The sequence below is a fragment of the Syngnathus acus genome, chromosome 21, assembly GCF_901709675.1.
Source record: "Syngnathus acus chromosome 21, fSynAcu1.2, whole genome shotgun sequence".
Taxonomy (NCBI): Eukaryota; Metazoa; Chordata; class Actinopteri; order Syngnathiformes; family Syngnathidae; genus Syngnathus; species Syngnathus acus.
The window spans coordinates 4,818,427-4,842,638 of NC_051105.1; the positions used below are offsets into that span (position 1 = coordinate 4,818,427).

At 43.3% G+C, this 24,212-nt stretch overlaps 1 protein-coding gene across 3 annotated transcripts; it reads left to right on the forward strand.

The window, feature by feature from the left end:
* The first annotated feature begins 152 nt into the window (after window positions 1-152).
* Window positions 153-23,572, forward strand: kdm6a (lysine (K)-specific demethylase 6A). 3 transcript variants are annotated; one of them, XM_037280751.1, is made up of 30 exons: window positions 153-636; window positions 799-862; window positions 2,417-2,525; window positions 2,631-2,680; window positions 2,888-2,946; window positions 5,376-5,496; window positions 10,095-10,149; window positions 10,530-10,564; window positions 12,135-12,228; window positions 13,901-14,027; window positions 14,132-14,230; window positions 14,392-14,611; window positions 14,847-14,987; window positions 15,649-15,741; window positions 15,839-15,916; window positions 16,327-16,434; window positions 16,507-16,890; window positions 17,171-18,003; window positions 18,310-18,439; window positions 18,550-18,655; window positions 19,416-19,621; window positions 19,742-19,794; window positions 19,872-19,940; window positions 20,293-20,441; window positions 20,526-20,640; window positions 20,727-20,914; window positions 20,996-21,137; window positions 21,789-21,915; window positions 21,996-22,166; window positions 22,746-23,572. In XM_037280751.1, the coding sequence occupies exons 1-30, from the start codon at window positions 452-454 to the stop codon at window positions 22,770-22,772; spliced, it is 4,338 nt and encodes a 1,445-aa protein (XP_037136646.1). In that variant the 5' UTR covers window positions 153-451; the 3' UTR covers window positions 22,773-23,572. The 3 variants fall into 3 exon arrangements, with proteins under 3 accessions (XP_037136646.1, XP_037136647.1, XP_037136648.1); XM_037280752.1 differs by lacking the exon at window positions 14,847-14,987; XM_037280753.1 differs by lacking the exons at window positions 153-636; window positions 799-862; window positions 2,417-2,525; ... (1 more) ...; window positions 2,888-2,946; window positions 5,376-5,496 and adding an exon at window positions 7,095-7,272.
* The last annotated feature ends 640 nt before the right edge of the window (window positions 23,573-24,212 follow it).

Sequence of the window (24,212 nt, forward strand, 5' to 3'; positions counted from 1 at the left end):
GGCCGAACCTTTTCTTGCCAACACGCGCGTGTTCGTACGCGTGCTCGCCAAACGTCAAGCGGGGACAGTCACGTGTTGGTACAGGCCCGCAGCTGATTGGACGAGGAGCGCGGAAGGCGTGTCGACAGCGGCGGCGTGCGTTTGCCAGTGTGACACAATTACAACAACTTTGAGCCGATGGTTGGGGAAGTTTATGATATTATCAAATTACACCCAGTCGTAAAAAAGCCAACGTTGCATCCACACCATGCACACATCGGCGCCGGGAATCACGCTGTTAAAATGAAGCGGGTGGAAGCTAACTTGAAGGGCTCGTTTCCTTGAGGATTTGGAAAGAAAAATACGCTACGCCCCGCGCGAGTTGCAGCGAACAAGGTGTGCAACTCCTCCGTTGCTCGTGTCGTCTCGCCAGCCGGGCTCGGCTCCCCGTTGCTTATTCAACTTGGCCACCATGAAATCGTGCGGAGTGTCGCTCGTCCCTGCCGCCACCACCGCCTCCTCTTCGGCTGCTGCGCGGAGCTTGAGCGCCACTGCTAATGACGAGGAGAAAATGGCGTCGGCAAAAGCGAGTGAAACCGAGGAGGACTTTCCGACGCTTACGACGCAAGAGAAAGAGCGCCTACTCGGAATGGACAGGTTAGATAGACCAAGTGTGGTGTTAACGTCTTTTTTTTTTTTGTTGGGAGAAATATCCGCTTCGTTCCCTTATGCGTGTGCTTTACGCAGTTTGTAACAACACAACACGAATGCCCCCCTCTAGTAACACGGAACCGCCTGTGTTGTGTCCTCTACTTGCAGTTCACTGTTTGGATTTCATAGGCTTCAAGAAGATGGCGCCAGAACGAAGGCCTTACTGTTAAAGGTATGCCACCTCAGTGTAACATCACAGTCGCCTCTTTCCATTATTTCCTCTCGTTACTAGTGCACATCCCCTCCCGAGATAAAGTGGCAGCGACCTCTCAACGCCACTCGTTGCTAATGCGGCTAATGTTGTTAGCAGCGACGTCCACAGACGTGAATCTGCTCGATTTCACCTATAAGTCACCATTTAGATCACCATAATCACGTTTTCGTAATTATGAGTGGCCCTACACAACTTTAACACAACGCAATCACCATAAAAAGCCGTGTGCTTCATTAACGCCACGTTTAATCGCGCCACAGTCCCAAGCTAGCAAACGATGCACGATATCAACCTTCACAAATGTTTAAGTTTCATTCAACGTGGTATCCAAAGCAATACGTGTTTATTTCACAATATATATTTAAATAAAAAGAGAGTTAAACGCAAAATCCACAGCCCAAATTTTGCTTATTGTAGATTAGAAGTCAACCAACGCTTGCTACTTGACTGCAAAGCACAGAAAGTGTGCAAGGTTAAGCCATCACATGTAAATAAGTGTGCGTGGAAATTGCAAAGTCAAATAATAAATCAAATAATAGCTACGCGACAAGTTGACAGTTCTAAGTTCATACAATAACGCTCGTCTAGGTGCGTCAGCCCACTAATGCTAGCGTGTAGCCGCTACCGGTCCGCTGTGTACATTGTAGCGCATTTCTGCCTCCTTAACACAAACTTAGAAACATAACTAATGCAATATTCAGTATATTACAAAAAATAACGGTGGTAAGATTGAACGCAAAATGGCGGCGATGGGATGAAAATACTTGGCGAACGTTTCAGGCTAACTAGCTTCGCTAGCCGGGCTAATCCCGTTAGCTTGAAAATGAGATCATGATGATACTTTTGTCATAAAAATGATAGATGGCTGCACAAAATATCAGCATACAGTTTGAACGACCCGTGGGCAATTTAATGTAGCCATAAAACCAAAATATGCATGCAGGGTGAGCTTCCTTTTGCCTTGAGTATGGCTTTCAACATGTGGTTTGTGGGCTTCTCATTGGGAAGTGAAGAGTGGTATTGCGTGCTGATATTGCCTCACGATTGTTATGTCTGTGCTTAGCTCGAATTATTTTACCCAATGAAATGTATGCAAATGCCATTAATCTGTTCCACCACGATACATTTTTTTGTATTTGTGTGTGTTTAACAAGGAAATAGTTTTTAATTGTATTATTTAGAGCAACATATTTAATGATAATGTTAAGACAAGAACTGTATTTACAAAGTCTGTACTCCCATGCCTAAAATGAAATGCAGTCGGAAAAGACCCAAAATAAGAGCTTTGTTATACAGTAGACCTTTCATAAAAGTCTGGTTAGAACTGCGTTAGGAAGGAAAGACGGGAGCTATGAACAGAAATAAATTTACGTTTCGTGTTCAATGTACGCTTACATTCCTTTTTAAATTTGTTTAATTAGAGTTGTTTTTTCATTTATTTATCACACTTTGTCAGAGTTATTAATCATAGTTCGGTTCACTCACACAAATATTGCTTTTTCTCCCATCCAGGCTCTTAGCTGCTATAACAACCTCATCCTGAAAGCAGAAGGGAAAGTAGATCCTGACATTTTCTGTCAACTCGGCCATTTCCACCTCTTGTTGGAGGACTATCCAAAAGGTTGAAGTTGTTTGTATGATGTTTTCAAATATTGTCTGTATTTTGAACAACCTGCTTGTATTTCCATTGACCATTCTGAATTTAATTCCATCTCCTTATTCTCAGCATTGTCTGCATACCAGCGGTACTTCACTTTACAGCCGGACTACTGGAAGGTGAGTTTACAGAACAACTAAGTAGTTGAAGACACTGTGTGAGTTATTTTTTTTCTCTCCTGAAGGCCATTTTAGTTCAACTACAGAGCTTGGTGTAGCAGTGCAACCAGTGCAAGTTAGTCTAGAGCACTGTATCTATTGGCTGAGGAGTTTAATAATGAACAATACTGCAGATCTGAAATAACATTTTTCTTGCATTTCCCCCAGAATGCTGCCTTTTTATACGGACTCGGCTTGGCCTACTTCCATTACAATGCATTTCAGTGGTGAGTACTATTTATTTTCTTTTTGTCTATGAGCATGTGAACTAACCTTGGAAACAAGTTGAATTTTTTATTTTTTTGCCAATGCCGGACTGTAAACCTGCAAATCAATCTTGCAATATGAATATGTCTGGTTGGATCAATCAGGATCTTTTGAAGCTACCCATGTTAGCTAGTTTTAATGCGGCGAGGTAAACCGCTTGACTCAAAGAAAGTAGCGTACGTGCTATCAAGGCAGCGTTAAAGTTGCGGGCAGCACGTTGGCAGGGTCTGACATTAACGGTGGCCTGATGGCCCTGAAAATCTTTGGCTGAAAATTATTAAGTGCATTTTTCTTTTCCCCTGAAAGACTTTTATAATTGAAAGGCCTGAAAGACTAGCACAAAAATACTGGAATGCATTTTTTTTTTTTTTAATTGACAATCTCTTTTTTAAATGCGAAATCTGTGCGTGTACAATTGCGCACAAGGCCAATGTACTGTGTTTGCATGGAACCATCACTTATTCTCTTGGATGAATGGCTACAGTTGGATAAAAAGGCTGATTTTACCTTTTGACATCCATTGGAAGGAATTTTTATCTTTCTGCTTGTCACTGTACAAATGGGCTAAAATAAAAGAAGACCCCGTTCTTTCACCAGGAAAAGAAAAAAAATGATCGTACATATTCAAGGAAACATAGGAAAGTATTACAAAATTCATATGCCCATCGCAAAAAAAGAAAATAATTTTTAGGTGAAATGTTTCAAATGTTCATTTTTATTTAGAATAAATATTTAATGGATTTAATTAAAAACACCAGGTAAAGAATAACTGCACATTTAAAATATCGCAGAGGGTTTTGATATATTGGGTTTAGTTGAATCGAAGAGGGGTAACGAATAGGGATTCTGTATTGGGAGATACTCTAAGCCAAGCGACTTGGACTCAAGCTCGCATGCAAAAAAACAACAGCAAAAAAGGATCAGGACATCTGTACTCATCATGTGGTGGGAGCAAGGAATGAATGTTTATGAATCTTCACAGCCCTTTTCCGCCATTCACTACATTCAACATTTAAACCGGCACCATCCCAGCTCTTTTATGGTTCTTGGTACTTTACCCCATGGTGGAATATTGCCCCCTCCATCCCATGGATCATTGCGTGTTCTTGGATGGGCTTTGTCAAAGGTGTTATTGTTGCATCTTACTGTTCTGTAAAGTTGAGGCAACAGCACGTTAACGCAATAATTGCTAAGACGGTGAAAGCAGCAACGTTGCTATTTGCATGCTTGCTTTGTGTGAATGTGAGTGGGTTATGTCACAGTTTTAGAGGCCAACTGTCTCGTTTTGTAATTAGGAAATGCAATGACTGTCCAATCTCAGAAAGCTGTATAGGAATTCAATAGCTTCCAATGTGATCGTAACCCGGGTTCTTCTTTTAGCTGCAGTCTTGTCTCACACTTGGTGACACCACTGAGCTTTCCCAGCATTCTCTTCAGGCTCTGCCAGCGTGGGAGGAGAGGGCGATAGCGAAGCATAGCAATGGAGGAGTGGGAGGGGTCCGGTGCAGGGAATGGGAGCAATGAGTTCGAAGTGTGTGTGTGTTCGCGTATGTATGTGTGTACGAGAGCTCACCGAGAGGGGTTTCAAGCTAACGTGCCGTTGTTATTCCAGCCACAAAAGCGAAGAGGTTTATTTGGAAGCTCCAGTGACATGATTGTGTGTTGTTTTGTTATTGTCATGATAATAAATGAAACACGACTGGTTGGTTTTTTGTCATCCACAAATGGAGAACTTTCTTTTCTACATAGTGCCGCTTGATATGACAACTTGCATTGGATCATTTTGAGGAGGCCCTTGATTGGGCTAAACATTGGCACTTATGTAATAGGCCTGCTTGTAAAAATTACATCAGCTCTAAAATTCACCCCACTGAAAAACTCAGAAGTGATTTGGCTTGAGTTGGGCCAGCATAGTTGGCTTTCTGCCGCAAATTTTCTGCTTGATAATGGCCCAAAGGCTTTCAATGACATTGAAATCAGTCAAGTTGGCCGGCCATGCCAAAACCTCAAGCTGTTTTTCGGCGGACCTGTCTTGGGTCAACTCTTCCGCATGAGTCGGTGTAAGTCTTATCTAGTCTTTCATCAAAATAGGACATTTGCAAATATATACTTTTACTTTGGAAAACAATGACCATCAATACTTCTTGTGTGATTATTGCTTAGCTGTCGTTTTTTAATCACAAAGTAATACCAAATAAACAAAATTGGGGATTTTTTCTAAAATACATTTTAATGCAAATACAATTTTATTTGATTAATGAATGAATTGAATAGATAGTAAAAAAAAATATTAAAAGTGAAATTCTAAATATATTCAATGGTAACAGCCCTAAATGTGATCATGAAACATTTTTAGGTGTTCATAATCAACATGCATCATCTTTTGCAGGGCAATCAAGGCGTTTCAGGAGGTGCTCTACATTGATCCCGGTTTCTCCCGAGCTAAAGAGATTCACCTGCGACTTGGACTCATGTTTAAAGTCAACACAGACCACGAGTCCAGCTTAAAGGTACGGCCGCGCTCTTAAATGTATACATGCTTTCTGCTATCCTTGCTTCAAATAACTTGCAATAATTGAGAATATTTGCACATGAATGTTTTCGTTGTCTTTAAACAATCTACATACCTGGTTATATGATGAAAACATGGAGGCCTTTGTCCAATCTTGTTACACCTTCCAAATAAACAAAGACCATCGGACTAATCTTGGCAGCCCTTTTGTCTTTGCCGGTAAGCGTTTACGTGTTTAATGCACACTAAGTCCATCTAGTGTGTGAACTTAATGCCTTCCTAAAGTCACCCGCATATGCAGAAGAAAAGTAACAGTCATTCGCAATGTAGTCTTTACGGAACTAAATGTGGAAATGAGGCAAGGATTTTCAGTCTCATTTCATGGAGACGTCAATAAAGAGGATGTCACGTCATTAAATGAACCGTCTACGTGGCTATTACTATCACCGCAAATGGACGTTTATGCTTCATGTTTCACATGACATTAAATTAATGTCAAAAATAAAGTCGACGCTGTTCGTTAAAACAAGATTCACAGCCAATCAAACAGTCAATCTCTCTCCCAAACAGCCGGCGGAGCGCATGGTGACATCTCGGTCTGATATATGCATATGACCTGTTTCTGTAAATGAAAATTAGAGGGAACACACAGACTTTTTTTTTTTTTATTGCTGTGAAGCTTTGCCTTTTTGCTGTCTAAGCCTAATCAATATATTAAGATGGTGAAATGGTGCATAATGATGTGTCTGTGTAAACGCCTTGGCAGCACTTTATCGAACGAAGCATGTTTGCACGTGCTATGTATCGGCGCTCAGCCTTGGATGCAGCCCTCCCGCTTAAATGCTGGCTCATTGCCATCACACAGCTTCACATCACACACACACACACACACACACACGCACACACACACTGTGCGACTGGTCCACTTCCCCAGAACCTCCAAAGTTGGGATAAAACAAAACATAAAAATGTTAACGCTTTCAATAGTGAACTCGGGGCACATCACTAGATCTAATTTCCACCGGAGCTCGCTATCTAACGGAGGCAGCTTGCTGTTCAAAAATGTGGCAGAGGTCCCAGCGAGCAGGAGTTAACCAAACCAAAACCGATAAAAGCTTTCACGGGTTCTGCCTTGTGTCGCAGTACTGGGATGGATTCTGCCAATAATGAACCATTGAAAACTAAAAGGAACATTTCGAATGGAGCAGCTACCTCCAAATTGTGCAATTTTATTCTTCTTTTGGAAGGATAATGTAATTCAGGTTTTGATCTCACCGCTTTTGTCTTTTATACAGCATGTGTTGGGTTTACATTTCTAGTGGTTGTTGTGACAGTTAATGTAAAGAATGGGATGCATGAGTTGCTTCATTTATTCTTTGAAAACCAATGCTGTTTAAAGAGTAATTTATTTGAAACTGAAAAAATGAGGAAACAATTGGAGCTGGTGTAGCTCCTTTGAGGTAATATTGTGCCATCTCTTTCTCTTGCTGCATGGACCACTGCAGCCATCTGCTGAATAGTAATCACTGACACCAGAGTAGACGAGAAGAGGAGGAGCCGGAGGGGGCAGAGGGAAGTAAGGCAGCAGTGAGCAAACCAGAGAGTGAGAGAGAGGAAGGCAACAGATATGAGGAGGGAGGTGGAATGTCAAGCTAACAGTCAGTGCCGCATTATCAGCCTAAGTGTGAAGAAGGGGGAAGGTGAGGACGGGAGGGAGCCGCAGGACGATGCGTGAGGGCTTCCAGGAAGAGGCTGACGAGCCGCCGTAACATAGGTAACACTTTTGTGCATGTCTGATTTGTGACAAATGATATTCTGAGTCTCTTAGGAGGCAATTTATTTAAAGCTGGCGTGTGCATGCATCTGCGTGCGCATGTGCTTGGCGCCGCCGGCCCTCATTCATTCCGACAGTTGATTGTCTATGTGGCTGTCACTGCCTCTTGAATCATTGTAGGGGCTTACTGTGAATATACTGCTTGGTATTTCAACGACTGCGATTCCAAGTGTAAATGTGAATCTTGAATGTCGACACCGAGCCACTGTGAGCTATTCTCATGTCTCCAGCTGACCCAGATACAGCACCATGCTTGAACGTAGGTGGGCAGCCTACGGCATGTGGGTCATATATGGCCCCTGAGAGCATTTCACACAGGCCATCATGCAATTCTAAAAACGATGAAAGCTGTGAGCAGTGATGAAGGGGTTCTTGTACCCTGTGGTCGGGTGGATTTTTCATGGCTACGTACATCTGCACCATTTTCCACCTACCCGCCTTATGGGCAAAATTCGCCCATCTCTCCTGTATACTTGATTTTAATGGGTTCACGGCAGGGTGGACACTCAAGGAGGTGTTTGAGAACAGCCACTGGAACCAAACTGACTGACTTTCTGTTAGTTTTAAACAGGTGTTCCCAGGTGCCTGGTCAGAAAAAATATAATTTGATTTGTTGCATTATCTTTTTCATACATTTTGACATTAAATAAGAAGTCTAGTCCAATCATCAGTGCAATATGTTTTATGCCCCCTCACTAGTCTAAAATGTTGCTGCTTAATTCATATTCCACAAACACAATCTTAATGAGACTACAATCTTAATGAGACTACCGTGTTTAGACTAGTGGAGGTGCATAGAACATACAAGGGAAGGTTTTGACTTCCCCCTTCCACCTCTACTTTGATTGCATTCATGCATGCCCATGGCCACGTGAGACATGACTGAAATTATAAGATATCACACACCCAGTGTGCAGTTGATTGCTCCTGGCTGCTGGTGCGCAGCGAGATACAATGAAGAAGAGATAATAATAATAATAATAATAATTCATTAAATTTGTATAGCGCTTTTCAAAAACCCAAAGACGCTTACAGGGAACAAGGCAAAGACATACATGAGGGGAGGGGGACGGGGAAGAAACAATCGGATAAAATTAAGAAGAGGAAACCAGTTATGGGTAGGTGAGGTCATGAGCTTGAGAGAAGAGGTAAGTTTTTAGACGGGACTTAAATATGGGGAGTGTGGGTGAGTCACAGACAGACTGAGGGAGAGAGTTCCAGAGTCGGGGTGATGTGCAGGAGAAGGCTCTGTCACCGAAGGATTTGAGTTTAGATTTTGGGACTGTCAGACGTGAAGTATTGGAGGATCGGAGGGGACGGTTGGGGCAGTAGGGGACAAGGAGGTCGGATAGGTAAGTGGGAGCCAGGTGGTGAAGGGCTTTGAAGGTGAGGAGGAGTATCTTGAAGATGATACTCTCCTTAATGGGGAGCCAGTGAAGAGAGTGGAGAACAGGAGTGATGTGTTCACGGGACCGGGTGTGGGCAGCAGAGTTTTGGACTAGTTGAAGTCTATGGAGTGAGTGAGCAGTGATTCCAGTGAGAAGGGAGTTGCAGTAGTCAAGCCGGGATGAGATGAGGGCGTGGATGAGGGATTGATCCAGATTGAGTTTGCGGATTACATTACCAAGGGGAAAGAGGTAACAGATGAATAGGAGGGGGCCAAGAACTGAGCCTTGGGGGACCCCTTGTTTAACGAGGGAGAGGATGGATGTGTGACCGGAGAGAGAGATGAACTGGTTTCTGTTGGTGAGATAGGAGGTGAGCCAGTCGAGTGCAGTGCCCTCAACACCTAGTTGGCGCAGCCTTTGGAGGAGGATGGAATGGTTCACAGTGTCAAAGGCTGCGCTAAGGTCAAGTAGTAGTAGGATGTTGAGGGCACCAGAGTTTGCAGAAATGAGGAGATCGTTGGTGACTTTAACAAGAGCTGTTTCGGTGCTGTGAAGTGGGCGGAATCCGGACTGGAAGGGTTCATAGAGGAGCAAAGCGGTGCCGCACAACAGCGGCCCACAGCCTATTTACGAGGTCATCACAAAAATCACGGAAAAAATCCATAGATAAGCCGAACCGGACTATAAGCCGCAGGGTTCAAAATTTGAGAAAGAAATCGCGGCTTATACGCCGAAATTTACGGTAAATCCAAAGCTGAAAAATGGTGGTTGTTTAGCAGTATTTCAGTATGGCATCACTGGAGTTTTAATTTTGGTAACTTAAAAATGTCAAGTCGTCGGTACCCTAAAAGGACAGTGCCAAATGTTGGGGTCATTTGTCCACTCACTTGTCCAGATAATGTTGTCTATCAGTATCAACCAATCAGAAAACGTCTGTGGTTGGTAACCCAGAAGTATTCTGCCAAAAGCTTGGTTCAGCTTAGGTCAGTTGTTTTGATACCCTTAAACTGTCTATATGGAAATGCAGGAATGCAATTATCGAGTCACCAAGCAACACATTTCAGTGGTTTTAGAACTGCCGTTAAGATATCATACTGCTGCAGCTGATACGCCAATTAAAGGTCGGCGTGGTTAACGTGTGCTATTCTTCAAAACATACTGTCAGTGCATTCCAATCTTAGCAGTGAGCCCACCACCTTGACACCCAATATATCGTTCTGCCATGGCTGCTAACCTAGCTTCAAGGTGGTGTGGATTCAATTCATTATTTTGATACTTGTCCAGTTTTAACATGGTATTGTCACACTGCAGTTTGTATCCTTACAAGAGGTTAACAGAAATTGAAATGTTCTCTCCCCCTCCCCCTTTCTGCAGCATTTTCAGCTGGCTTTGATTGACTCAAACCTCTGCACTTTGTCCAAGGCTGAAAGTAAGTCGCCAACTGCTCACCGCTATTTATTGAAATGTCTTGTCCCCTACCTACATGGCATGTAGAAAACATGAGGAAGCAGGGAAATTATTCTGTATTCTTCTGCCGTTTCCTCCCTAAAAAATGGCGTTGCCTAGGAGACAAGCAGAAGAGAGCTGCGAGATCTCAGATGCACACTGCACATGCTGACTGGCTTTTCACATCACATACACACACACACACACACACACACCACTGTCCCGCTCCACTCCTCCCATCTGTCCTCCATGCTGGATGCAATTTGTACCCACTGCGAGGACTATGGGGTGAACATGTAATATTGATTTTTAACAAAAAAATATTAATCAATTTTTTCTGCTTCTTTTCCCCCCCCCACACAGTTCAGTTCCACATTGCTCATTTGTATGCGATTCAGGTAAATGGCACAAACTCTTCATTTTTTTTCAATATACGTAAATAATCCCTGCATGCTATACACTCTCGTGTGAGGTCACTGGGTAATGAACGTTTTTTAAATTAGCCTACGTCCTCTAATTAAGGCTTTCCTTGTCAGAAAATGTTTGGTTTTGCATTTGCAATACAACTACATACTCGGACTGTCCCACACAACATATGAATACATATTTTATAAGACTCCGGCTCCCTCCTCCCCCAAAAGCATTCCTCACTGCTCCTAGAGTCAGCTGGTAGCTTCTGCTGGCGTTCTAGTGATGGTGAGGGTTGACTCTACCAAAATTTTTTAAGTCTTTATTGTACAGTATATCACTAGTTAATTAGTTAATTCAATAGTTAATTGACTAATTAATTGTATTCTGATTCAGAAAATTGAAATTAAGATGGGTTCTTAGCTAATTTCTGCCTTCGCTCTTCTTGGCTCATAACTGTTGTTGCTGTTGCTGCTTTCCATTGAGATAATGTGGAATGGGTAATTGGCTATAGATTAGCATCGTATTTGCTATTATACTGTGCACGAGATCGCTCAGTCACCTTTTAAATCCCGATTAGCTATTTGTGAATTCCTTGTCCTTCTGTCTTTGGGAGTGAAAGTTACAAAATAGACTGCTGTAATGGGGTCCAGCAATAATGTTCTTGACAAAAGGTTACAAATTGTTCTGAAAGTGATTATTGATAGGTTGACAGGTTTATACTTTTATAGCTCATGACACAGACCACAACAATTAGTGCCCTCTACATAGTTTATATTACCGTGTGTGCCAGCGTACCTGTATTAGCGGTGGCCCCACGGCCACCATGTGAGTGAATAGGGCCGCCAATTATTTCATATCAAATTATTTTCAATCAATCTAGGGGTACGGTCAGTTTTGTCCTGGCCTGTTTCATGAGTTTTTGAACCACAATTCAAACGCATTGCATGATTTTCATAGGTTAGTATTCCTTAAATTTTTATTTATTATCAGTACGGTGGAATCTTGGAGTTTGAACGACTCGCACTTAGTTCAAGAAAGAAAGGGAGCAAAAAGACCAAAACTCATTTCTTCTGATGTGGTTTGCTGGATGTGGCCAGTAGGCCTTGAGTTTTGACACCTGTGCTCATATAAGATGACCTTTGCTCACTTCAGAGGGGTGAAATCGGGCTGAATATCAGACGGATCATCTTTGTCTTTAGCCTACTTGGGTTAATAAGCCGATGCGCCATCTCCGTGGTATATATATTTTTTGGTTTATTTCAGACGCCAGGTTAGTCAGGTCACAGAGTCAAAACAAACAGCTTCTCACATTTCATATGGACACACAACTGCAGTGGTGATTTAGTGGCCACCCGACAGAATCACACACTTTAATGGTCCAGACGTGTTGAGTCTGCCCTTTCCTCTTACTCTATGACCCTCCCCCTCCCAAGTTTGTGTTTGTCCAGACAGTCATTATAAGTGTGAGGAGCTCTTTTGTCTGCATGCCTCGTGTCATAAAACACACCATCGTGTCTTGACTGGATCGACGTCTGTCTCTTGTCTGTTTTCCTGCAGAAGAAATATCGAGCAGCGAAAGAAGCTTATGAAAGTCTATTGCAGACGGACAATCTTCCTGCTCAGGTGAAGGCGACCACACTGCAACAGCTTGGTGAGTGTCACTGGATCTTCGGAACTACTTCATTCATGTGGATGGCACTCAGAAAGTGACACTTTGGTAGTTTTATTTTGATGAATATTGGTCCAAAACAAAACACAAACATTTCTAACATGGCTTAAACTCCGACACTTATGTGACTTGCAACATTTTGCTTTTCTTTTACATGTACAGTTTTAAATATTTTCAAAAAACAGAATCCTATATTTTGAAATTGTCTGATTGAACTAACAGGAGAATATTATTACAATTATTTTTATTTTTTTTTTAAACAACAAACTGGCTAATCAGAGACCGAAAAGACAGAATATATGACTGAAACGGAATATGTCAAATATTTTTCCATGCATGTCAAGAACACACACACACACACACACACACACACACACACACACACACACACACACACACACACTCTCGTTGCCTTACCTGCCGGTCCCGGCTGCATCTCACTGCCCCTTTGCGCCAATAGTGTTCTCCATGTGTATTCTTGCACAACCAAAAGTTAAGAAGAATAAATTAGACAGCTCTAGAGACAAATCAAGTGTAAACATATGTAATAGTAATATTCTATGTGGACAGTTGCATCATTGAGCTGGAAAACCACCGCCAAAATTATATAATTCTCACGGTGGTATCAGGTAAATTGATCGCCGCTTCTCTCATTAGTTGATTGTACATTCCCCAAAAATTCATTGTCCTCTCTTAATCCGATTCATAGATTAATTGACAAAATAATTGACAGATTAATCGACTATTCAAATAATACATCAAAATACAAGCACTAAATCCAACTGCAGAAGTATCACAGAGAAGCAATGTTTGTGTTATGGAATTCCTCAATGCCATTTGTGTCTTTCACGCTTCCAGTCCTGTCCTGTTGTTGAGCGCATTTAAGTATTTTATTAGACACATCAGACGCTGGCACTGCTCTCATTTAATTATGTGATTCAGTGATGCCTTGTTGACATTTGAAAGAACACAGTCACGGCAGGCCTTTTTTGCTCGGTTCTGTTAAGACGCTCAGATAAATCGTTTGTCTCTGTTATTTCACAAAACATTGTCAATTAAAATAACAATGTATTTTAATCAAACCTTTCCAAAAGGCTGCTTGGTGATGTTTCCATCATTTTATGATGTATAATTTCTATTTTCCTCCATGGAACAGTAACAGTAATTTGACAGCATTAAAGCTGAGTACACCCACAGGAAATAATAAGGAATGACATAGCAACTGAAAAAGCTTTATGTAGCCGTTAAAGCCTGGCCCTAGTCTTTCATATTGATGACCATACGTAGCATGCTAAGATCTTCTCCCAGTTGCGCCATGGACACGGGCAACAGACTCTCCACCCCCAGTAGTAAAACACATTAACCAGTCTAGCCAGCTTGGGTTGTCATGACGATCAGTGTAGCGCGCCATAGGTGTGTCAACTAGCAATTATGAGGGGGCAATGGTCTGTTTACAATAAGACTGGTACCTGTAGTGTAGTTAAAACATGAAAGGCTCACTTTTTCTTGTTAATGCCGTTTTGTTTTATAGCACTGTGAGGAATATGCTGCATTTTTAATAACCGATGCACCCTGCTTGGGATTTGCTGGTGCTCAACCTGAACAATGTTTGTTAAAAAAGAGGTTTAGAGGTTTTTTGTCTCGTCTCCCGTAGGCTGGATGCATCACACGGTGGAGCAGCTTGGGGATAAAGACACCAAGGACAGCTATGCCATCCAGTGTCTGCAGAAGTCTTTAGAAGCAGACCCAAACTCTGGCCAGTCCTGGTACTATCTTGGCAGGTGAGGATAAGAAAAAAGCTTAACAATGACTCAGCTATTCATGTGAGCTTTCATTATATTCAGCTTATTCAACATCATCTTTCTTCCGCCATTTCATCTCTCAGGTGCTACTCTAGTATTGGCAAAGTGCAGGATGCATTCATCTCCTATCGTCAATCCATCGATAAGTCAGAGGCCAGCGCTGACACCTGGTGCTCCATAGGGTAAGGATAGAAAACGAAACGCTCAATCCTCGATGCAGAATTATCGCATGGGTGTCAGAAAATCAAGAATTTCCCTTTCCTTCTTTTGAAACCTTGCACAATTATTTATGGGGTGAATAAAAACATGGCAAAGGAGTCACCATTTTGGGTGTTTGCTTCAGGGTGCTCTACCAGCAGCAAAACCAGCCTATGGACGCACTGCAGGCCTACATCTGCGCCGTACAACTGGACCACAACCACGCTGCTGCTTGGATGGACTTGGGCACACTTTATGAGAGCTGCGGACAGCCGCACGACGCCATCAAGTGCTACGTCAATGCCACGCGCAGCAAGGCCTGTGTCAACACTGCCGCGCTTGCTCAACGCATCAAGCTGCTGCAGGTAGACTGTATTCCTTTCGTAAATGGACGCTGTAAATCCTGTTAGATGTTGTTGACTCATTGCCTGTTGAAATCATTTTCATATCTGATCACTGAGATATGAATTATTTCATAATTTGGTGCTATGGTAATGATCAAACACCTTCATCACATGAAGCATTTGTGATGCGTTCTCCCCAATTTGTGTTGTCTTGTTGGTTCCGTACTAAAACGTGTCTTGGCACAATTTCTCCTAGGCTCAATTGTGTAACCTACAGCCAGGTAGTCTGCAGAATAAGAGTAAAATGCTCCCTAGTATTGAGGAGGCGTGGAGCCTGCCCATCCCTGCTGAGCTCACGTCCAGGCAGGGGGCCTTGAACGCTGCACAGGCACAGCAGGTGAGAGAACCAGCTCCTACTAGAGACTTCAGCCACAGAGAGAATCAAAATGAGTGGCTCTAATAGGCTACTTTGAATCTTGGCATGGACATAAAGACCTAAAACTGCAGAGGTCCAGATGCAGAGGGGACAGTGAGGTGTTGATCTTTAATGGGTTTTTTCAGGTGCAAAATGATACGGAGCGTGACAAGCGTCATATTATGGCCCACTGCACTTCATGTAAAGATGTACCTACGTACCAATCTTGCATTGAAAGTACTATGCAAGGCATGATATTGCTCATGGAATCTCATCATATTATTAAGAAACAAACATATCTTTGCATAATTTGACGTAATTTGCCTTGCAACCCAGCCTGCATGCTTGCACATTGATGCAATCTGATTGTTGCATTATTCCACAAGCACACCATGAAGACTCTGATTAAGATTTAAGGTGTGAAACCAAGCGGTATTTTAATCAGAGTGTTGTCATACATTCTTTATTTGGAAGCATGTAAATGTAGTGGGTGTATGCAGAGGGACCCATGTCTATTTTCTCTCCCATTCTCTTTCGAAAATGACTTCAGTGGTCTTTTTTGCATCGTTTTGTTCCGTTTGTTTTTGCCTGCCAAAACGCAGATGGTTGTCATCACAAGCTGTTTCTCTGCTGGATTTTGTAGGCTTGTAAGGGGGAGCTAGCCCAAAGCACCAGCAATCACAGCGACCTACAGGCCAGTCCTGCCAAAAAGAAACGCACTGCCAGCCCAGCCAAAGTAATGCCAAGAGCTGCACATTTGTGCCCAGCTTGCACACATTGCAATTTGAGTGAAAATACTGATCGATTTTTTCTTCTTCCTTGGTTGTGTGCAGAGTGTTGCGGACTTGTGTCCAAACAGCGCCAATCAACAGCCGGTTCACAGCTGGTACCTTACGCCGCAGAAGCTTCAGGTGGGAAATATGAAGTCATTGTACGATGACTTGAAATGGTCTTCAGTAGCCTGTCTATTCTGTTGAGCTTAATTTTTGTACAACTTTGCTGGCATTAGGCTTTTCCGGTCGTTACCTTCGTAGTACTGTGAAAATGCATGGATGGATTGAGTGCTATGCTGCAAATGTTGTTTTGTTGAACCATTTGTGATGGCAAACGATTTAAGACTGGAAGATAATGCATACTATACATTTTGCAAGACAATTTCCTGACCTGGACCTCAATTCTCTCCTTGAATGTTGATGAAGGGCCCCCTAGTGGCAGACTAAGCACATTGCACGTTTACAACAAATACTATTTTATTTCATCTTCCGGTGTGATGCCTGGGTACATTTTTAAGTGAGAACGTATAAGAATGTTTTCTTTGCAGCTTCTGGAACACTTGCGAACCAACAGAGCCATCCTCAAGCCCCTCCAGGTGCAGATGCTGGATCAGCTGGAGAACCAGTTTTCACTCATGCAGCAGCATCAACAGCAGGTACACATTTTTACCTTTATAATAGTCCTTAAAAAAGTAGACAGAATTTCTCAGTCTTTCTTGCCTTGTCAGGTGAGGCAGCAGGCAATGGCGGGTGCCCAACTGCAGCCCAGCCTTTCCAACGGTCCTCAGGCCAAGTCTCCCAACTGCCGCGAAGGCCCCCCCTGCTCCTCCCCCCTGAATCAGGCAGCCATCAGACCACCGTGTGTCGTCCAGCCTACGGCCAACGGGTCATGCTCAAGTCCATCATCTGGGCCACTCGACACCCAGTCTCCTGGCGGGGACCACGCGATGGTGTCGGGAGGTGGCAGCACAAGCAACGGAAACGTGCCTTACGCGCAGCAGAACTCTCTACCTCACAACTGCACAGCCGTCAGTCACCCCAGCACCAGCAGCGCTAGTCCCGCTCATTCAGACGAGACGTGGAGGAGCCCAAATCGCAGCGCTAACACTCAGGTACTGGCAAACCACCAATATGTTCTCAATACAGTGCCAAATCAGGGCTAAAGTTGTCTGAAGGCACTTGAGACACAACAAAACATCCAAAAATAAAAACACAAGGGTGATCATTTATGAACTGATCTAATGTTAAATATTCTGAGGTCTAATATGTCAGTTTGAACATGTCAAATTCCCAAAACCTCAATGGCAATTCAGAAATTCGAAAAGGTAAACTTCATGAAATGTCATGCCAACCGCTTCATATTTTGAGTCATTGTTTTTCTTCTTTGTCTAGGGGCTTCACAAAGGTCCAGGTTCACATTCGGCAGGTCCCAATGGAGAACCCCCTTTCTCTTCCTCCTCCTCCTCCCCGCAGACCTCATTCTCTTCCTCGGCTATTCTCAATCAGGTGGGACATTCTTCTGGGCCCTGCACTGCCTCATCCTCTGCCTCCTCCTTATCCCCCACCTCTCCCAGGTCCACCCCCAACCACTTGTCCTCGCCTCCCCACTCCACCACTACCTCAGGGCTCCACACCAAAGACAATGCGCCTTCTGGGGGTAACACGGGAGCAGTCGCCTCTCTGACGTTAGGTCCAGAAACCATCGCTGCTGCAGGGATCACCCCAAATCCCGGCGCCACTCCTACGCAGGGATTGACTAATCACATCCAGCTGCGGGTGACAGACAGACCTGGCTCTCCAGCCCCCAGTGCGCCCATTATAGACAATCCTCCACTCTCAGGCTTGCAAAAGGGAACAGCCACCACCTCCACCACCACCACGAATGATGATAATAATAACTGTAATAACCACGGAGGGCCTTTCTCAGCGAAAATCAACAATGTCCACGCGGATGCTGCCAATGCTGTGTCGGAGAACTTCTTAGCATCCTCGCCAGTGTCCACCACCACTACTACCGCTGTGCAATCCCCCGATAGCCTCTCCTGCCTTAACAACCAGACCGACAGTCAGGGGCCCACAGTGAATGGGAAAGAGGACTCTCACAGCCCACAAAAGGTGGAGACTCCAGAAAGGGTTCCGCACAGACACTTGGCCCCTGCTGGCCTGGCTCCCTGGTCTAGTGTGTCCATCTACCCCAGCTCCAGTGAGGTGCTCAAAGCGTGCAGGTACGATGCTTCCTATTTTCCCACTGTGTGGTTACAAAATTAGACATGAGCGGCGATAGTTTAAGCGTTAATAAGTGGTCAGCCTACATTTCTGCTTATCATTTCTTGACTGCCAAAATGACTTAACTTAAATAAATGCATAATCAATTCATTCATTGCCAGCCCAGGTTAAAATGGAGCTTGGATGTCTAGAGCAGTAGCTTTTCCAAGCTGACCAAATAGTATCTCTTCCATTCGGGCTGTTTGTATTTGCTTTCTCATGCCAACTTCTTATTTGAGCTAATCACTTGACTTACCATGCCTCAGAAACCTGGGCAAGAACGGTCTGTCGACAAGCAGCATCATCCTGGACAAGTGCCCGCCGCCACGCCCCCCGAGCACCCCCTCCCCTACCCTGCCAAAGGACAAGCTCAACCCGCCGACGCCCAGTATTTATGTGAGTCGAGGTCCCTCACATACAGTATGCATGATGCAAAACGGTTCCTCATTAACCTCCCTGGAAGCGGTCTTCAGTGGTGGCTAATCCTTGTGCTTCTTTCCTGACAGTTGGAAAACAAAAGGGATGCTTTCTACCCTCCTCTCCATCAGTTCTGCACCAACGCGTCTAACCCTGTGACAGTCATCAGGGGTTTGGCAGGAGCCCTTAAATTAGGTAAGAAACCACTTAATGTCCCTTTTTAATTGATTTAAATTCTCTAAAGTGTTTGTTTGCTCTCGTTTATCATATTCCATGGACACTGCTGCCTCAAATGGTGTTGTGGTTATTTGACACAACTGGCAACAGTGCCACCTGCAGGAAACAAATATTACTGCACGGCAGATAATCCAGAGAGAACATTTTAATCATGCTGCTCTTGATGTATTTTTTAAATCAAATTCTTACAAACTCCTCCACAGGACCCAAACTTGGTAATATATAATACACACAAGTTATATACTGTTTTAACTTTGAAATAATACTTTACGTAATCTAATGATGATGAATACTGAAGTTGTGATGGAAACCTTTTGCCCAAAAAATTGTCTAAACTCAATGATCAGGAAACAGCTTGTATTTTACTCACCCTATTAAAAATGAACAGCAGAATTCTAAAACTATAAAATTTAAGATAAATTGTTCTGGAAGGGAATTTCTCTATGTTGGCACCTCGGTTTGTTTCTAAGGCTCGTTGTTGTCTTTGTTGGATTGACAACCCAGGTTATGCACCCCTCTTTTAATTTATCAGAATGTCAGTATGATTGACAGGTCCCACCTCTTAATTAATATGCTCAAATCAGTGTATGAAACACGCACAAAAAAAATAGTACAATGTACAAAAGCAGCATCAGTCGTATGCCAAACTCCATGTTTAAAGACTCAAAGATGCAGATATCCACGCTTGATTGCATCGCCACGTTCCTGCTCTGCGCAGACTTGGGCCTTTTCTCCACCAAGACGCTAGTGGAGGCCAATCCCGACCATCTGGTGGAAGTGCGTACCCAACTGGCTCAGCCTACCGACGAGAACTGGGACCCCAGCGGCAGCCGCAAGATGTGGCGCTGTGAGAGCAGCCGCTCACACACCACGATCATCAAGTACGCCCAGTACCAGGCCTCGTCTTTCCAGGAGTCGCTACGGGTCAGTAGTAACTGGGACATCCAAATTGTCTTCCATTTTCACTTCCTGAAGGTGGAATGGCCATTTGTTGAGATACACATCATCATGTTTTAGTTGATATTCACAGTATTTCTGAAATAGGAGGAGAATGAGAAGAAAAAGGAGATGGAAGTAGAGGCAGCCTCATCTGACAGGTGGCTTTTCTTTGTGTGGATGAATGGAATTACCTATTTTCATGTTCCTCTTCCTAACTTTGATGCTCTTGTTTCAGTCGGCGAAGGAAATGTCCTTTCAAGCACATCAAGTTTGGCACCAACATAGACCTCTCGGATGAAAAAAAGTGTGTACCATTGCATATATTACATCAAGGAAATGAAGATGTGAAATACCATTTAATAGAATATATTTTAATCCATGTAAGAACAGCTAACAATTTTATTTGCCGCTCTATAAATACATTTGAGTTGAGGATCACATTCAGATCGTGGGAATCAGTAAAGACCGAAGTTGTTCATAAACACAACAACAACAAAATCTGTTGACTTCTATTCAACATTAATAGTGGGCTTTCTTTCACTTGCGTATTGAAGTGTTCATCAGTGCGAAGATCCCAAAGATGTCCAATGTGATACATTGTGGTTATTTCTAGTTCTGTAGTTTCATGTTCTCTGTAATGTTCCCCTCCCTTCCAGATGGAAGCAGCAACTTCAGGAGCTGACAAAGCTGCCAGCCTTCGCACGGGTGGTATCAGCGGGCAACCTGCTCAGCCACGTGGGACACACCATCCTGGGCATGAACACGGTGCAGCTCTACATGAAGGTTCCTGGGAGCAGGACACCAGGTATACACAGCCCTAGGATAGTAAATCATCACTTGTAATCTCTGGTAACGTTCACGAGTAATAACCATTTGTGTAATTATTTAGGTCACCAAGAGAACAATAACTTCTGTTCGGTAAACATCAACATCGGCCCTGGTGACTGCGAGTGGTTTGCTGTGCCGGAACCATACTGGGGCGTCATCAATAGCTTCTGTGAAAAGTGCGTCAGAAGCTATGTAACTTACTGCATGCATGAAGTTTGATTTACAGTGTTGATGCTGACTTTTGGGGGGGATTCTATGACAGGAACAACATCAACTTTCTGATGGGCTCCTGGTGGCCAAACCTGGAAGACCTCTATGCCACCAACGTGCCCGTGTACCGCTTCATCCAGCGCCCCGGGGACCTGGTGTGGCTCAACACGGGCACCATCCACTGGGTTCAGGCTATTGGCTGGTGCAATAACATTGCGTGGAACGTGGGACCCCTCACAGGTGGGAACATGCTCAGAAGACTGCTTGCTCATTGCCAATTATGATTTTATCATGAGGTGTTTGATCTGTTGACATCTCCAGCCCATCAGTACAAGCTGGCCGTAGAGCGCTACGAGTGGAATAAGCTGCAGAGTGTCAAGTCCATTGTTCCCATGATCCACCTCTCCTGGAACCTGGGCCGCAACATCAAAGTGTCCGACCACAAGCTCTTTGAGATGATCAAGTGAGATCTTGCCTCTCTTTTCAAAAACCTTTCCTTTGCCTTATAGCCCAAGGTGATATTTACATGACTGCCTGCGGTCTCCTATGGTGCTTGGAAATCATTCAGTCGTTACAAGGTTTGAATAGTGCTTAAATTCTCAGGTGCTTAAATTTTTTTGTTTGAACTATTGTGCTGTCTTGTAACAGCACAATCATGTAAGGAAGGTTTACCTGCAGACAGGTGGAACACTTTGAATCATCAAACCTTTGTTTGCCATCAATGTATCCGCGCCAGACGTATTTATAGAATAAATAACCCTCTTTTGGCTCTTTATTGAACAAAATAAAAATCGGGGCATATATAATGACCCTCTGTGGGTTCTTCACAGAAATAAAATCTGCAGGTGGTTGGAACAGACTGACGTGTTCTATGTTTGTAATAGTCTCATAATTCACTGGTATTGTTCAGGGGGCTGGACCAAATCTGAAGGTGGTGGTAGTTTTTGGAACCCTGCCTGATTATGATGATTAGACTATGTATGACCAATTTTGCAGAAATGTAGGACATCTTGACAGGTTCACAATCTTTCCCCCGACTATGCACGTGCATGGATGCACACACCATACACAATCATTTTGATTTTTGTAATCTGAGCCAATGTGTCTTTTGTAGGTATTGCTTGCTGCGGACTCTAAAGCAGTGTCAGATGCAGCGAGAGCTTTTGTTGGCTGGTGGGAAAGAGTTAGTGTGGCACGGCCGCACCCAGAATGAGCCTGCGCACTACTGCAGTATTTGTGAGGTAAGCCACATGGGCCATGTTTGTATCTCATCCTCCACCTGTGGGGTCTGCTTCGCTCATACCGGTGTATCCTCCTCTAGGTGGAGGTGTACGACCTGCTCTTTGTGACCAGTGAGAGCAACAGCAGGAAGACCTACGTGGTGCACTGTCAGGACTGTGCCCGCAGGGGGAGCCCCAACCTGGACAATTTTGTGGTGCTGGAGCAGTACAAGGTTGACGAGCTCATGCAGGTCTATGACAGCTTCACTCTGGTAAGTGCGTCTGACAGAGCAATACGTAAGCCGCTTTTCCGTGACACTTTTTGGGGGTCGTACAGTTACAGTTTCTCAGGACCTCCAACCTGGTTCTAGAACGCAAGCCCAGGAAGGTCATGACATCACTGTCATCGAATTGGCCAGCAGATTTAGGCGTTTTCCATGAAGTGATGCGGCAAGGAACTTGACTGCAACACACCCATGTATTTATTTATTTGGGGCTGGAATCGTATTTCAAATCTGAAATCATTTTATTGATTGCCTACCAGTTGATGGTCGGCAAAGTATTACCACGCGCTTCCATGTGTTCTTGAATGTAGCGGGGTGTCGCGTAACGCGTGTACTTCTCCCACGTGTACTCATTTGGCGTTCGTTTTTAACAGCCAATTCACTCGTCAAATTCGTGTTCGATTTGTGTTGAGATTTTGATGGAAGGGACATTTAAAAGATTCTCTCCAAAGGTTTGAAAGCCCCTGAACTCCATCATTTTACAAAGCCACCATTTTGTTTTGTTCCTTTTTCCTCTGTACACGGTGTCAAGCATTTAACTGATAATTAGTCGTTTTCTCCTCATAGGCGAGTCCATTGCCTTCCTCGTCTTGACGCTGATGTTCTTCTGGACATTTTTTTCTATCCATGCATCTTTTCATTCTCGTCGTCAATCTCATTTAGGAAGTAAGCCGTCAGTCCTCTTAAAGCTCGCTCTGTAGCGTTTTCCCAAGGCAGCTAGCTGTGCGTAAGCTGCGCGTCTATGCAACTCGCCTCCCCCCCCAGTGGACTGGAGGGGGGGGAAGGCAGCTCCTCCTAAAGACTGTTCCACTGCTGGACTCCCAACATGAAATCTAAGAGTTGTACATATTATATGGTTTCAAATCACCCGACTACTGACTCTTTTGTTCTCAGTTCTTTTTTTTGTTCCGTTTGCCATCACCTAGCTGGTCTTTTTTATATGTTAGTATAAATAAATGAACATGTTTGTAATGTGAACAGTTGAGTGATGAAGTCTTGGCGACATTTCCCTTTTTTTTATATATATAATTTTGCTGGAACAATGTTGATAAATCATTTGTAGACACAAGGCCACGTCACAGAGAAAAAGGGTTGCACATAGGTTTTTTTGTTTTTGTTTTTTTATGTAAATGTACACTATTTATAAATGCATATTTATTGCTTGGAAATATTTGTTGATGGAATGCTGTTTTATTTTTTCCCTTTTTCAATTTGCTCTCCAGAATACCTGCCATTACATTTAAAGGAGCTTTGTGATTTTTGAGCAGAGCTCCTATGTTTTGTATAGAAATAAAAATGCTTACAAAGCATCGTGCAGAGACCTGATCTTCAATTGGGTTTGTTGTTTGAAGGATGTTTTATGCGTCAATAAATGAATTGTCTATTAAATAGTTGATGTTTTGGGTTTGAATGAGTTTGACAGATGTGCTTGCAATTTTCTATTTTGGTTTGAATGTGACTGTGAATAGTTGTGTATTTATTTCCTTTAGAATTGACTTCCAGAATCCACTAGTCAAGTCAAGTTTATTTGTATAGCCCTAAATCACAAGCAGTCTCAAAGGGCTTCACATAGACAAAAAGTGACAATTATTCTCAAAGCATCCCCTGATCTTAAGCTCCCAAAGCTAACAAAGCCGCTTACCATAGCAAGAAGTGAAGCCACTTTGGCCATTTACACCGCAACTCTCTTAAGCGTGCCCGACTTCAATATATTAAATTTCTCTTTAGTGTTTTCATGCTATTATTTGGTCTCCTTTGCAAAAATACCACAACGTGTGGCCTACTGTTTCATCACTAAGAATGCAATTATAAATTTTCTATTATAAGGTATATCTGAGTGCTACTCAAAAGATTGGTCTGTATCATGTTATCAGAACCAACAATGAAATGAAAGCAATGTAACCTTAAGTCACAATTACTCTGGTTGATGCAAACAGTGAAATTTGTTCTTTAAGAGCATCTCATTGAGCACGTGTAGTACGTCATTCTTGAAATTCTACAGATTTTGCTCAAAATTTGGCACAGTCATACCCT